The sequence below is a fragment of the Pseudocercospora fijiensis genome, assembly GCF_000340215.1.
Source record: "Pseudocercospora fijiensis CIRAD86 unplaced genomic scaffold MYCFIscaffold_2, whole genome shotgun sequence".
Lineage (NCBI taxonomy): Eukaryota > Fungi > Ascomycota > Dothideomycetes > Mycosphaerellales > Mycosphaerellaceae > Pseudocercospora > Pseudocercospora fijiensis.
In genome coordinates, this window is record NW_006921533.1 from 1,633,080 (window position 1) to 1,646,605 (window position 13,526).

The 13,526-nt window shown below is 52.3% G+C and overlaps 5 protein-coding genes across 5 annotated transcripts; 4 read left to right on the forward strand and 1 right to left on the reverse strand.

Moving 5' to 3' along the window:
- Positions 1-325: 325 nt before the first annotated feature.
- MYCFIDRAFT_59767 (uncharacterized protein) lies at positions 326-4,935 on the forward strand (the record flags this gene model as incomplete). The annotated part of the gene is made up of 2 exons (XM_007924457.1): positions 326-4,165; positions 4,214-4,935. 2 exons carry the CDS (start codon positions 326-328, stop codon positions 4,565-4,567), a joined length of 4,194 nt encoding a protein of 1,397 aa, XP_007922648.1. The 3' UTR covers positions 4,568-4,935.
- Positions 4,936-4,949: 14 nt separating this feature from the next.
- Positions 4,950-5,908, reverse strand: MYCFIDRAFT_82673 (uncharacterized protein; the record flags this gene model as incomplete). Its single annotated transcript, XM_007924676.1, has 4 exons — positions 4,950-5,214; positions 5,269-5,479; positions 5,551-5,713; positions 5,786-5,908. The coding sequence occupies 4 exons, from the start codon at positions 5,906-5,908 to the stop codon at positions 4,950-4,952; spliced, it is 762 nt and encodes a 253-aa protein (XP_007922867.1).
- A 328-nt stretch (positions 5,909-6,236) lies between these two features.
- MYCFIDRAFT_41182 (uncharacterized protein) lies at positions 6,237-10,431 on the forward strand (the record flags this gene model as incomplete). Its single annotated transcript, XM_007924275.1, has 9 exons — positions 6,237-6,281; positions 6,343-6,605; positions 6,655-7,027; positions 7,079-7,117; positions 7,172-7,235; positions 7,288-8,676; positions 8,733-9,674; positions 9,729-10,117; positions 10,168-10,431. 9 exons carry the CDS (start codon positions 6,237-6,239, stop codon positions 10,429-10,431), a joined length of 3,768 nt encoding a protein of 1,255 aa, XP_007922466.1.
- A 648-nt stretch (positions 10,432-11,079) lies between these two features.
- Positions 11,080-13,119, forward strand: MYCFIDRAFT_213916 (uncharacterized protein; the record flags this gene model as incomplete). The annotated part of the gene is made up of 1 exon (XM_007924961.1): positions 11,080-13,119. One exon carries the CDS (start codon positions 11,080-11,082, stop codon positions 12,172-12,174), a length of 1,095 nt encoding a protein of 364 aa, XP_007923152.1. The 3' UTR covers positions 12,175-13,119.
- On the forward strand, positions 11,624-13,119 carry MYCFIDRAFT_210272 (uncharacterized protein). Its single transcript, XM_007924962.1, has one exon. The coding sequence runs from the start codon at positions 12,341-12,343 to the stop codon at positions 13,091-13,093; it is 753 nt and encodes a 250-aa protein (XP_007923153.1). The 5' UTR covers positions 11,624-12,340; the 3' UTR covers positions 13,094-13,119.
- Positions 13,120-13,526: the final 407 nt, after the last annotated feature.

Consider the following 13,526-nt stretch of genomic DNA (forward strand, 5'->3'; position numbering starts at 1 on the left):
TGAGGCGTTCGCAGCAAAGTGAAGTCGGTGACGTGCCATTGCCATGTATAGCATTACTCGCGGCTCAGTTCTAGAGCTACACGTGATGGGCAGGTCTGCAGTGGTGTTTGTGCGCAGCAAATGAGCTGCGTCACACTCCGCGATTGAGCTTGCTGATCGCCGAAGCTTGACTCGCCAGTGCTGCTGCTGAATCCACACCACGCACCACCCAACCACGCCAACTCATTACCCTTTTGTTGCTGTATCGTACATACATGCTTGGGGCGTGCTGAGCGTTCTTACTTGATTCCATCACTGCGCATCGCGCGCGCACACACAATCCGCCATGGCCGATTTGCAAGAGCTGTTCTCGCGACTCAAAGCCCAAGGTCCAAACGATCCAGCAACTCCAGCTCAGCAGCAACAGAACAACGCACAGAGCGGCATTTGGGCATCGTCGCCTCTCCCAACACCACATCAACCGCCATCGGTGTCCTCACCGCAATACACACCACAAGTATCCACGCCCGACCCTCGCCACGCATCGAATGTCATCAGCCCGGTCAATCCATCCTCACACGTCGGAACGCCAAATCCAGATCTCAACCGTACCAGCAACCTGCTGAACCTCCTCAAGTTCAGCAGCCAGCCTGGGCAGAAGGAGCAGAAGGAGCAGACGGGAGCTATGGGTGCACTTCACAATGCTCGCCAGTCGGTGCACCTTCCCACCACTGTGCAAGCTCGTGATAGCGTGCACTCTCGCGGCGAGGCTCGACCGCTGTCTGCTGCCGACCTCATGAATAGTATTCAGCGCTCATCCTCAGGCAGTATCATGACCAGCTCAGCAATGGCTGGCGCGGGGGCTGAGCGACCAGACATGTCTCGCTCCGCTGCCAACTCGAGCACCAACCAGCAGGACTTCCTGCTCAATCTTCTTAAGCCGAAGACAGCATCACCTGCCGTTGAGCAAGCACCACAGAGATCACTCAGCCACCAACCTGACGTCGACAACATGGCCAGAGAGTTTGCGCAGGCCTCGATTGCTACCAAGCAGCCTCACTCAAGCGAAGCCACGCCAGTCCACCAGTTTGGTAGCCCTGCCACGACACCTTTCGCAGCTCCACTGTCCACCAAGTCATCCATGTTCAGCTACGTCAATCCGTTCGATCAACTACATTCGAGCTCGCCACTCAACAAGTCGCGACCGGAAGAGCAGGCAAACCAGCCCAAGAAGATCGAGATTCTCAAGCACGATCGGAGTACCTCTGGAGCTAGGAACGGCGAGTCTCCGGCGCATAAGAGCAGAAGAGTCGAAAGCGTGCGCACTGCTTCGGCACTGTCGGACAATAGGAGTGGACAGAGCGTGTCGCAAGCTCTCGAAGGTGTCGGTGAGCAGGTTGACAAGCAGGTTGAGCAGGCTCTTGCAGACGCCGACCTCAAGGCACCCTCCACCAAGACCGCTACCGACGATGAACTGGTCGTTAAGAAAGATCCAATTCCAGCTGCAGATGACGACGTGGAGTCGAATTGGGAGTCGTCCGAGGACACGCACAAGGAGGACGGCAAGGTCGAAGTGTACAACTTCCCTATGAAACCGTTTGTTTCGCTTCAGATCAAGCCGCTGAAATCTGTACGACCGATCCGTCAAGACAACTTCATGGTCATCGCGCAGTTGAAGAAGGAATTCGACCAGATCGACCGCTCGCTCGTCACTGCTAGCCAGACTCACATCGTCTACGCGCAGGTTGCCACGAAGAAAGACAACGGCGGATTCAGAATCATCCGCCAAGACTCTGGCGATCACAAGCAGGTGTTCAGATCTAGCGGCGAGCGCATCTTCAGTGTTCAGCTCTGCACTTCTCCGGTAAATGGATACGACGTCGAGACTGTGCTTGGTACTGGAGTCAATGGATCTGTTTTCTGGACCTCCCTTAACAAGTCGCGAGCCGAGCTCTTCCCAGACGACGATGTCGATGCGAATGGCTTCATCATGCCTTCAGTTGCCACCGCGGAAGAGAACACCTCGGGATCGCCGTTTAAGACACGCGCGAAGGTGAGCTCACGACACCCGGAGTACTTCGCAATCGCACGCGGAAAGAACATCTTCATTATCGCACCAAATACCGCCAAGGACGCTGCTTACTGTGACCCTGGATCGCGCAAGGTTAACAGCGAAAAGTATTTCGGACATCGCAGTTTCAAGATCAACACTGGCAAGGCTGGCAAAGACTTCTGCTTTTCAGAAGACGACACTGTCATTGCAAGCCTCGACAAGAACGGTCGCTTCAAGTTTTGGGACATCCGCAATCTCCTCAGCAGCGCCATGGACACCACTGCAGGCAAGCACGATCCAGTCGACTTGCGCGAACCACTGTGGCAGATGAATGCCGCAGCGTCTGGCAGCAAGCCGGACGAAAAGCCTTCCGTCTCGTCGATCATGTTCTTGGACAAGGAGCGACCAGTTGTGAAGGGTAGCGCCATGCGATATGTGATCATCGGCTTCAAGCAAAACCACATTCTTCAGCTTTGGGATCTCGGGCTCGGCAAAGCCGTGCAGGAGATCCGCTTGCCACATGAGAAGGATAGCGATGGCATCTGCAGCATAAGCTACCACTCAAAGACCGGCATCATCGCAGTCGCCCACCCGACTCGGAATTCGATCTACTTTATCCACCTTAGTGCGCCTAAGTATAACATACCGCACATGGAGCAGGCAAAGTACATCGCTATGCTGGCTCGCTCAGACCCTGCTTTACCGAAGCCAGAGAGCACTGCAATTATGAGTGGACTTAGGGAGTTCTCTTTCGCCAAAGCAGGCCAGCTTCGCAGCATCGACATGCTTAAGACTCCTGTCGAGAACGCGAGCGAGAAGAACACTGCCGGAGAGACACTGTTTGAGCTCTACGTCATGCACTCGAAGGGTGTTGTTGGCGTAAGCATCAAGCGAGAGGATCTGGGCTGGGATGAGAATAGCAAGATGCTCAATCCGAAAGATGCACTTAAGGAGGGCGTGATCGATGTCACCGATCTGCTCCAACCGGCAAAGCTACCGGTAGGCAGCGAGCCATCAAGCAGTGCAGATACCCTGACCAAGCAGAGCTCCAAGGCGCCAGCGCCGAAGAAACATGAGACGCCTAAGGAGCCATCTCCGGCGAAGGACATCAAGAAGGAGCCACGCAAGACGCCCACCCCTGCTCCCCCTGCCAACGGCACACCTCGCATGCTGTCGCCAGAGCCGCCGAACAAGCCTTTGCCACAGATCCCCACCAATCCGCCATTGATGACGCCAGATTCTTACTCGCTTGCTTCTGCGCGTGCTAAGTCCTCCGCCAGCAATCGATCACTCGAAAAGGTCATCGTATCACCACAGGCCGCTGCCGCGCAAGCTGCCACACAGACAGCGGTCACCGGCGACCAGACTGAGTATCACGCTTCGCTGAGCAAGCACTTCGAGCAGCTCTACGCTCGTATTGAATCTGACAAGCGGGTTCAGGATGCCGCGGCTGGGGCCAAGCAAGATGCACTTCTGCGACTTGTGTCATCCACGCTTACTGAGAACGTGGACCGGAGCCTCAGCAGCATCATTGCTAACCGCATCGAGAGCGATGTCATTCCTACCCTGACCGATGTCACCAGTCGAGTCTGTGACCGAAAGATCGCCGAGCTCCTACCACAACAGCTCAACGCCAGCGTCGCCACCGCCATGAAAGCATCGTTGTCCAACACATTGCAGCAAGCACTCAGGGACAAGGAGGTCCACAAGGCTATCTCTGAGATTACTGCCAACCACGTTGCTCAGAGAGTGCAACAGCAAGTCTCAGTGATGCTACAACAACAGCTGCCGGAGATGACTACGCAAGCCGCTCAGCGGATGGTAGGTGACCTCGAGAACCGATTCGCTCAATATCAGCAAACGTCGGAGGCCCAACGTAAGCAGGATGGTGTCAAGATCGACGAACTGTCAACTGTTGTTCGCAGCCTCTCTGCTACTCTGCAGAACATGGCCACAAGTCAGACTGCTTTCCAAGAGCAGATTCTGAAGATGCAACGTGATGGCCGTGGCACACCATCGGCTTCATCTGCTGCACTCACTGCGCCGGAGCCACCACCAGAGGCCGAAGACGAGGACGTCACACGTATGACACAGATGCTCATGGATGGCAAGTTTGAAGAAGCCACTATCCAGGTACGTCACCCTCTTTAGACTGATCATTTCTATGCTAAATTCTCGCAGTGGATCTCGTCCGATCGACAAGCCGACATCTTCGACAAGCTCTTCGTGCGTGTCAAACCCAGCTACTTGCAGTCATTATCCCCACTGGTAGCACTTACCGTCTCTGCGGCCATCACATCGAGCTTCGACACTTACATCAATGAACGCCTTGATTGGCTCGAGCGGGTACTGCAGCAAGTCAACGTGCAGGACGCCGACATCATGGACGTCGCACCGAAGATTATGGACGTGCTTTCGCAGCGTCTGCAGGGCGCATATATGGCTATCTCAGAGGAGAGACCTAGCGATCCACTTCTCAAGAAGATCAGCAACATCAATCGGTCGGTACAGGAGGTGCGCAGAATTGCATCATGACTAGAGGCTGCGGATAGGAGGGGCATGGGCATGATTGTGCTGTGAAAGCGCTTCCGTACACAGCATACCTTCCACGCACGCTACTTCTCGGTGCGCCTTGCGCATACCACACTTTCACTCAGAGTGAGGGGCTAGAGCTGCGAGACCTTGGCTGATGTTCCTTGGGCTGCCGATGAAAAGGAAAGGCATTTGGAACGGCGTTCAGAGATGCCGGTCTGACGTACAGACAGACCGTAACAGCATTCGTTCGTCGAGGGGGCAGACACATGCATGACTGCAAATCATGACGATGGATGACACCAATGTGACTTGTCTTTACATACCATACCATACCCCTGTACCAATGCTACAGCAGTACAAGCATTTACAAAAAACATATCAATCAGTATCCCATTTTCTTATTGAACTCATCAACCATCTTCCTCGCCGTTTGCACAATCTCTAAAGCTCCCGGACTATCCGAATGACAACACATACTCACTTCATGGTCCCCAACCGGTAAATCAATCGTTTCACCCGTCACAGTAACCACACTCGAAGTCTCGATCTGCGACCTGACGTGTGTCTGCGTTTCTTCTGGCGTCCAGGGTTTCTTCTTCCGGTCTATTACTAACGTGTTGTCGGAGTTGTATTTTACGTCGCCGTATCTAGATCAGACATGGAGCGTCAGTGGAGTAGCGGAGAGTGATTGCTAGACTTACAGTTCTGCTGTGAATGGCAAGCCCATTTCTTTGGCAACTTGCTCTTGACATGTGCCCGCCAAGCCGAACACACGTGTGCCTGTGGGGACTCCGGCGTATACGGCGCGACAGATTTCCATGTCGCGGTACATCATTCCGTATAAAACTCCGTGGGGTTTTACGTGGTTTAGGGGAACATTTGCGGCTGTGAGGAAGGCTTGGAGGGCGCCGACTAGGATAGAAGATTTGTTTAGAATGGGTTGGAGTGGAGAGATGGATGGATGTGGGTGTGATTTCTTTCACCTTGATAGCGAACCATTGCTGTTAATTCTTCGGGGGACATTTTGATTTCACGGCGGCCGAAACCTTGGATGTCTGGGAGACCTGGGTGGGCGCCGACTTTGATGTTGTGTTGTTTGCATTTTTCGACGGTTTGTTGCATTATGAGCGGATCGCCGGCGTGGAACTTTGGGATTTTTCATCTGTTAGTGCTTGTTTATGTTTTATGGCTTGGTGAGTGAGAGGGAGGTCAGCTTACGCCACAGGCTATGTTTGCATGGTCGATCAGAGGGATGAGTTCATCGTCGGGTCCGCATTTGTAGTTGCCGTATGCTTCGCCCAGATCGACGTTGATGTGCACTTTGCTCTGGATTGGGGCCATGGTTTTTCGCCTAACGAATATCGTATAGCAGGGAGAGATTGGACGCAGTTCAGGTCTCCAGATGACTCTCTCATCACACCGACTGAAGTGGAGCTTGGTCTTGGCCTGCGCTCGCCGCCGGGCGGCCAGCAGGTGACGTCCAAGGTGGCATTGTTGAGAGGGGTCAGTCCAGGTTGCTTGAGCAGCAAGTGAGGAGGCAAGGCCTTATCAGGGGTCGACCAGCCGTATTCCCGGGCTGTGGGAGTGGCATGGTCTGGTCGACGAGACCAACCGTCTTCGAGCTTTATTATTCTATTCGCTTGTGTCACACTCATGACATAGCGCGAAGATGGAGAAGTTGAAGACGTTGTTGATCGCGAATCGAGGCGAGATTGTAAGACGCCAGCTCCGTGCAAAGAAGTCGCGGTTCAGATGTGCTGACGCCATTTCTACAGGCGGTGAGGACCATCAAGACTGCCAAACGACTGGGCATCAAGACAGTGTCCATCTACACCTCGGCGGACTCGGCATCACTTCATGTCTCCAATGCAGATGAAGCGGTGTTGCTGCCGACCGTCCAGAGCTATACCGATGGCGACGAGATCATCCGAATAGCCCAAGACAAGGCGTGCGATGCTGTCATTCCTGGCTATGGGTTTCTTGCGGAAAACGCAGCATTCGCAAAGGCCGTGACGGACGCTGGACTGGCGTGGGTTGGGTAGGCATGGATGAAGATGTCCGAAAGTCTGGCATTGACGTGGTGACAGTCCAAACGAAGATGCCATCAAAGCATTTGGCATCAAGCATACCGCTCGCGATTTGGCCAAGAAGTCCTCGGTGCCTATAGTCCCAGGAACTGAGGGTCTGGTCGAAAGCGAGGAAGATGCCCTGAAGCAAAGCGAAGCCATTGGCTTTCCAGTCATGCTCAAGATCACCGCAGGAGGTGGAGGTTCTGGCTTGATCACTTGCTACAATTCCGCCGAAGTGAAGGACGGGTATAAGAAAGCCAAGTCTCGTGGCGAAGCGTTGTTCAAGGACTCTGGCGTCTTCATTGAACGATATTACCCTGAGTCTCATCATGTGGAAGTTCAAGTGTTTGGCAATGGCCAAGGCAAGGCTGTCAGCTTTGGCGAACGAGAGGTACGAGCATCTCGATAACTTTTCCCATAACGGGGCTGATCCTTTCGACAGTGCTCAATCCAACGAAGACATCAGAAAGTCATCGAAGAGGTCGGTCAAATGCATACAGATCATTGGAGGCCTCTTGACATTAACGATTTGCAGTGTCCAAGCCCTTTCGTCGAGAGACATCCGGGCCTACGCGAAAAGATCTGCAAGGCTGCTGTTGGTAAGTGATTCGGATGTGTTGAAAAGATTTGTTGTACTAATCACATGCGTAGAGCTTGCTGAGACTGTTAAATACGGCTCAGCCGGCACTGTCGAATTTCTGGTCGATGACAAGACTGCAGATTTCTTCTTCCTTGAGATGAACACACGACTCCAAGTCGAGCACCCCATCACAGAACTCTGCTACGATGTGGATCTGGTGGAACTGATGCTAAGACAAGCTGATGCTCAGCTGGCCGGAAAAGGAGGCCTGGATGCCGAGCATCTCACGTCTTTGCAGAAACCAAAGCCGTTCGGAGCCGCAATCGAGGCTAGATTGTACGCCGAGAATGTGCTTCGCGACTATGCTCCTTCTCCAGGTCTGTTGACTGAGGTGTATTGGGCTGACCTGCCTAATGCTCGCATCGACACATGGGTGCGGACGGGCCTACGAATCTCCCCCAATTATGATCCTTTAATTGCCAAGGTTATCAGCCACGCCAAAACGCGAGATGCTGCAAGAAAAGGAATGAGCCTGCTGCTGAAGAATTCGAGGGTGCTAGGCCCTCCTAACAACCTGGACTTCCTGGCAAGCATTATGGAGAATGACACATTCCAATCTGGAAACACCTTGACCTCCTTCTTGGGTAGCTTCAAATATGAGCCTGCTGTCATAGACGTCATCTCCGCTGGAGCTTATACACTGGTGCAAGATCTCGAAGGCAGACCATCTGTCGGAAAAGGCATCCCTCGTAGCGGTGCTATGGACCCAGTGGCACTCGCCGCAGCGAATCTGCTTGTCGGGAATGATCGGACCAAAGAAGGGCTTGAGATTACACTGTCAGGACCCGAACTGCGTTTCCTAGGTCCAGCAGTGATCGCTCTGACAGGTGCGTCCATCGAGGCAATGCTCGATGGCGAAAGTCTACCAATGTGGTCACGGAAGCACATCAAAGCAGGGCAGAGACTCAAGATCGGTCGCACCACCGGCGGAGGATGTAGGACTTATCTCGCAGTATTCGGAGGGTTTCGGTCAATCGCAGATTATTTTGGCTCCAAATCGACGTCACCTATTGTAGCCATTGGTGGTTACCAAGGCCGACAGCTTGCACCCGGAGACCAGCTCCAGATCGCGGACAGAATACCAGAGACTTTGTCAGGACACCCTAGCATTCCGGAGAACCTGCGGCCCTCATACGAATCCCCCTGGAAGATCAACGCATTGCCTGGCCCGCACGAAGAAGGCTACTTGACAGAAGAGGACATAGAAATGCTATACGGCACTCAATGGAAGGTGTCACACAACGCAAGTCGATCTGCCATCAGACTGATCGGCCCTGTACCGAAGTGGGCCCGGGAAGATGGTGGTGAGGGCGGGTCACATCCTTCAAATCTGGTGGAATACCCTTACTCGATTGGCTCTCTGAACTGGACCGGCGACGAAGGCTGCATTTTTGCTATGGGTAAGTGATGCCACTTTGATGGCCCGACATATGCTGAGATTACTCCCACTTTCCAGATTCTCCCAATTTTGGCGGATTCGCCAGCTCGGCAACAATCATTCGCGCCGACTATTGGAAGATGGGGCAGGTCAAGGCCGGCGACAGCTTTCAATACCAACGCGTATCTTTGGACGAGGCTCTGAGTCTCCGAAAGCAAGTGGCAGACTACATCGACGCTCTGGAGCTCGCAGTGTCGAAGAATGACTTCAGTGACGTGAAGCCGCTCGATGCCGCCTTTAAACCTTCTGGAGACTATGGCAAGGCCGTCATTTGGGAGCGTGCCGCCGAGGGATCTCGACCACACGTACGATACCGTCAGGCAGGCGATGACTATGTACTGGTTGAATACGGCAACGAACAGTTTGACATCAATTACCGATGTAGGGCCACAGCCCTTGAGAAAGCCTTGAACTCCAGCGACGCGCCATCTTGGCTGAAGGAGAATCTAGTTACAACAGTCAGCTGCTGTACAACCATCAACATATGCTACGACGGATCGAAGATAGATCGCAACCAACTTGTCAAGCATCTTCAGGCACTCGAAGATCAGTTCGGAGATCTCAGCAGAGTCAAGGTTCCATGTCGCAAGTTCAAGCTACCTCTGGCCTGGGAAACTTCCGAACAGCGTGAGGCGACTAAGAGATATATGGAGACACAGCGTCCTCATGCGCCATATCTACCTGATAATCTCGGTTTCGTTGCCAAGAACAACGCTTTCACCCCTGAACAGCTCAAGCACAACATGTTGAATGGCGAACTTATGACAGTCGTTGTGGGATTTTTCTGTGGCAATACGGTCTCGGTACCCGTAGATCCTCGGCAACGCATGGCATCACCTAAAGCGAACCCATCAAGAGTCTTCACGCCAGAGGGCACGTTCGGATGGGGTGGTTCGTGTGCTTCAATATATCCTGTGGACTCTCCTGGCGGCTATCAGATGCTTGGAAGAACCATTCCATGTGAGTTTGCATCAGTACTGTCTTAGAATCTGGGCTGACTTTGCTTTTCTTCAGGCTTCGATCTCTATGGCTTTAAAGCTGGTTTCTCGCCAGAGAGACCTTGGCTGTTTCAGGACTTCGACATACTTACATTCTATGAAGTTAGCGAGGACGACCTCAACGCCAAACTGGAGCTCTTTCGATCTGGAAATTATGAGTTCCAATTTGAGACCGTCGAGTTTGATATGGCAGAACACAACAAAATGCTGACAGAGACAGCCGATGAAGTGACTCGGATCAGAGCTGCACAGCGCAAAATACAAGAAGAGATGATTCGTGCAGAACAAGAATCGTTGGAGAAGTGGCGAGCCGATAAAGCAAAGAAGAAGCCGGATGAAGGCACTGTCGATAACCTGCTTCAGGATCCAGCAATCACTGCAATCGAAGCTCCAGTTGACGCGAATGTAGGCGCTTGCTCACCTGCGTGATTTTCGGTTATACTGATCTCTCCCAGGTCTGGAAGGTGGAGGTCAAAGAAAAGGAAGAGCTCCAAGAGGGTCAACTAGTAGCCATTCTGGAGGCTATGAAGCTCGAAATCAACGTCAACGTACCCGACAGCGTCAAGGGCAAGACGAAGGTCGAAAAGCTACTGGTAGAGCCGGTAAGTTCGATTGTCTACTACTTTCTTTCTTCTTGCAACCGACTAACCAATGCAACGCAGGGAGAGACAGTCAAGGTATGCAGGCAACTACATTTCCGAACTCAGCTCAATTACTGACTTGTGCTAGGCCGGCGGTCGCATCGCACTCATCCGGTCACAGTAAAGCGGAAAGGATGGGCCTGCGCTCAATCAATTCCTAACTCCACACATACCTCGTATCGTGACGTGCTTCATGCAATATCAGGCATGTATCAAATGCAAAATCTCCGAGAAACCTATTGAGAGAGTTCACCGGTGTATATCAAATGGATCCATCCAACCACTCAAGTCTGCCATACTGTACAAGCCACCTCGAAGGAATTGGTGTATCCAAAAGGAGTGACGCTTTCATGAATACATCCAAGGCGTTCGTATTAGATCTACCAAGGGTTAAATCCTCATCTAGGCGGCAGAACAAAAGTGAAAAGTGCTGCAGGATTTGGAAGAAGTTTGCGTAAAGGATTCGAGGCTATGCTTGGCTGTGCACAGCATGCCGATGTTTTCCCCCTAGATTCGCAAGCTGCACATGCTACTAATTCAGTATTGTCAAAACGGGCTACAAAGCGCTCGAGATCACAGAAAACATGTGCATGTACTGCATAGCATTGCATTCACTCTTGCTTCGACTGGATTTGCTGCTGCAAACAGCCAGGAATTCCTGACGAATGGGTTTGTTTGACATCAACTATCGAACGACTCGCGACACCACCGACTCGAGACAATACAATGCAAGACGAGCACAGCACACACCAAGTTGAGTGTTTGCTGCAATGGCACAAAGCTGTACGCGCAATTGCAATAGCTACAAGCATCATCTCGGCGCGGCACCTCTTTCATGATGGCTTTCACTATCCTCCACTTCTATTGCTAGCTCATACGATCATCGCGCTGCTATTGCAGCTATGTGTTGCGAAGAACGATGCGCTGATATTGCAGAGGAGGCAAGGCGGTAGCCTAACTCAATGGACATGGCAGGTCGTCTTCTCGGCGCTCATTGCAGCCGGTCTGGTGCTCGCCTATCAAGCGATGTTGCACACAAGAAATACGACGCTATGCTTGATGGCCTTGGGCTTGACTTGGATCGTGACTGATCGCGCTGTCACCTTGGTCGTCCGCCCGAATCAGAACATCGTCGCCGAGGAGCTGCTTCGTCTGACGACTATCGTTGCTTGCATCGGCTTGCTGTTCTGGAATGAGAGGATGCTTGACGAGAAAGGAATCCAGGTATGCCATGTCCGCTTAGTGATGATGCATTGCACTGACCCAGCGAAGCTCATTCTCTATGCCGCCGCCTGCGGACCACTCGCAAAGTTCCTTCACGACAACAACTATGTCGAAGATCAATTACATTTCGGATTTATCCGGTTCAGCGCCCATGCTAGCGGTCTTATCACATCTGTATTTCTCGCAGCTACTATCCTCGGTATCTCTGGTTGGCGCAAGCGACGAGATTTTCACTTGCACGGACGATTGCTGTGGGTCCTGGTATCTTTGATCGCAGGTGCTGTATCAATCACAAGCACTGCAGTGCTACAATGGATTACATCTGATCACAGCATGGCTCTACGGTTACCCTTTGATTTCGACCTCGGCAGCCCAAGTCTTGCATTGCTTCTGGTCACCGCTCTTGAAATCGACAATCAGGTTGCGCAACATCGGCCAACCATTACATCGACTGAGCAATGGCTTGCTTTCGCAGTAGCATGTGCCTCGACGGTCGATTGGGCGACCGTGCTGTTCATGGACGGACTGTCCATCTCCAGAGCATTGAGACCTGCGCTCCATTACGAGGCCGTGGAACAAGACGAGAATCCATATTAGAATGGAGCACGCCCGGACGTGCGTACTTTCGATGTAGAGGATTGTGGGAGAGAGTTGCAGGGAGCGTCGTGGCGGCGCCAGATCTCCCTCGCTTGGCAGAGCTTTTTCGCCGGCTCATTGCTACTGCTCATTCTTTTCAGCGCAATTCACATGAATCACCCGCACCATGATGCGCCCTCTCCGCGGCGAGGCCGATCAAGCACAGGAGCGGATCTGGATGTGGTCATCGCCTGGTATGGACCATGTGATTAACACTGCAGCTTTGGCTTCTCAGCTCCGCACTACAAAGGATCTCAGCGTCCGGACTGTCGTATACAACAAAGGCACCTTGAACGAGACAGAATTGCGGTCACGGTTTCCGGCAGATCGTGAGCTCGTCATTAGGAATTTGGATAATGTCGGCAGGGAAGGTCATACGTACCTGTCTCATCTGCTTGGAGATAGCAACGACTTCTCGCCGCACACAATGTTCATCCAAGCAGAGCCACGCGAGCACGGGTATCTTCAGAGACGTCTGCAGGATTATTTGGTATCAAACACCGGATTCCTGTCACTGTCCTACGCTCGAAACTTCTGCTCCGATTGTGATAAGTGCAACGACCATTCAGGTTGGCCCGTGGATGGCAATGTCCTACGTGACGTCTTCGAGCGCTCCAATAACGGAACTAGTTGCGGCGACATCAGCTTGACGCATAGAGGACAGTTCGTCGTCTCGGAGGAACGAATGAAGCATTCAAGGTGCAATGGCATGGAGATTGAGACTTGCCTACTGAGTGCTGGTCATGTCGTCGTTGGAGGTCCCATGACATACGGAAATGCAGCATTATTGAAGCAGAGGTCCCAGTCCGTTCCTCATCAGTCATTCGTAGTGAAGTCCATATGGTTCTACGTGTGTACCGAGCTACGGAGCGGCAAATAGGAAGCTACGACAAAAGTGAGACTTCGATGTTCCTAAGTAAAGAAGTAGTTCCAACGCTCCTTAAAGTAAAGCTCTACAATTACACCAACTCATAGCCAGAGTAAAGAGTGGGCGGTCCGCTATATTTACTATTTCTAATATTCTATATCTCTTTTATCGATAGGATATATTTTTGTATATTGGAAAAAATTGTATATTTGACTTTGCTTTTGCTACTGTAAGTGACGCGAGCGAGCTCACGTGATGTGGTCGCTTAGTCATAGATCTTGATTGTTCCAGCTTAAATGAGCTCTAAATAGTCTACTTCCTTCCGCGACAGTAGATACTACTACACAACGCGCCACATCTGCGCCTAGCTGGCCATACTACAACGTGCAGACTGCTCCGGCGCTGTCTGCCAACAGTATCCAGCTCGTCGGCGCGATCTTGCCAG

Bases quoted from the DNA above. Each gene is read 5' to 3' on its own strand.
- MYCFIDRAFT_210272 (XM_007924962.1), top strand. From the start codon at position 12,341: ATGATGCGCCCTCTCCGCGGCGAGGCCGATCAAGCACAGGAGCGGATC.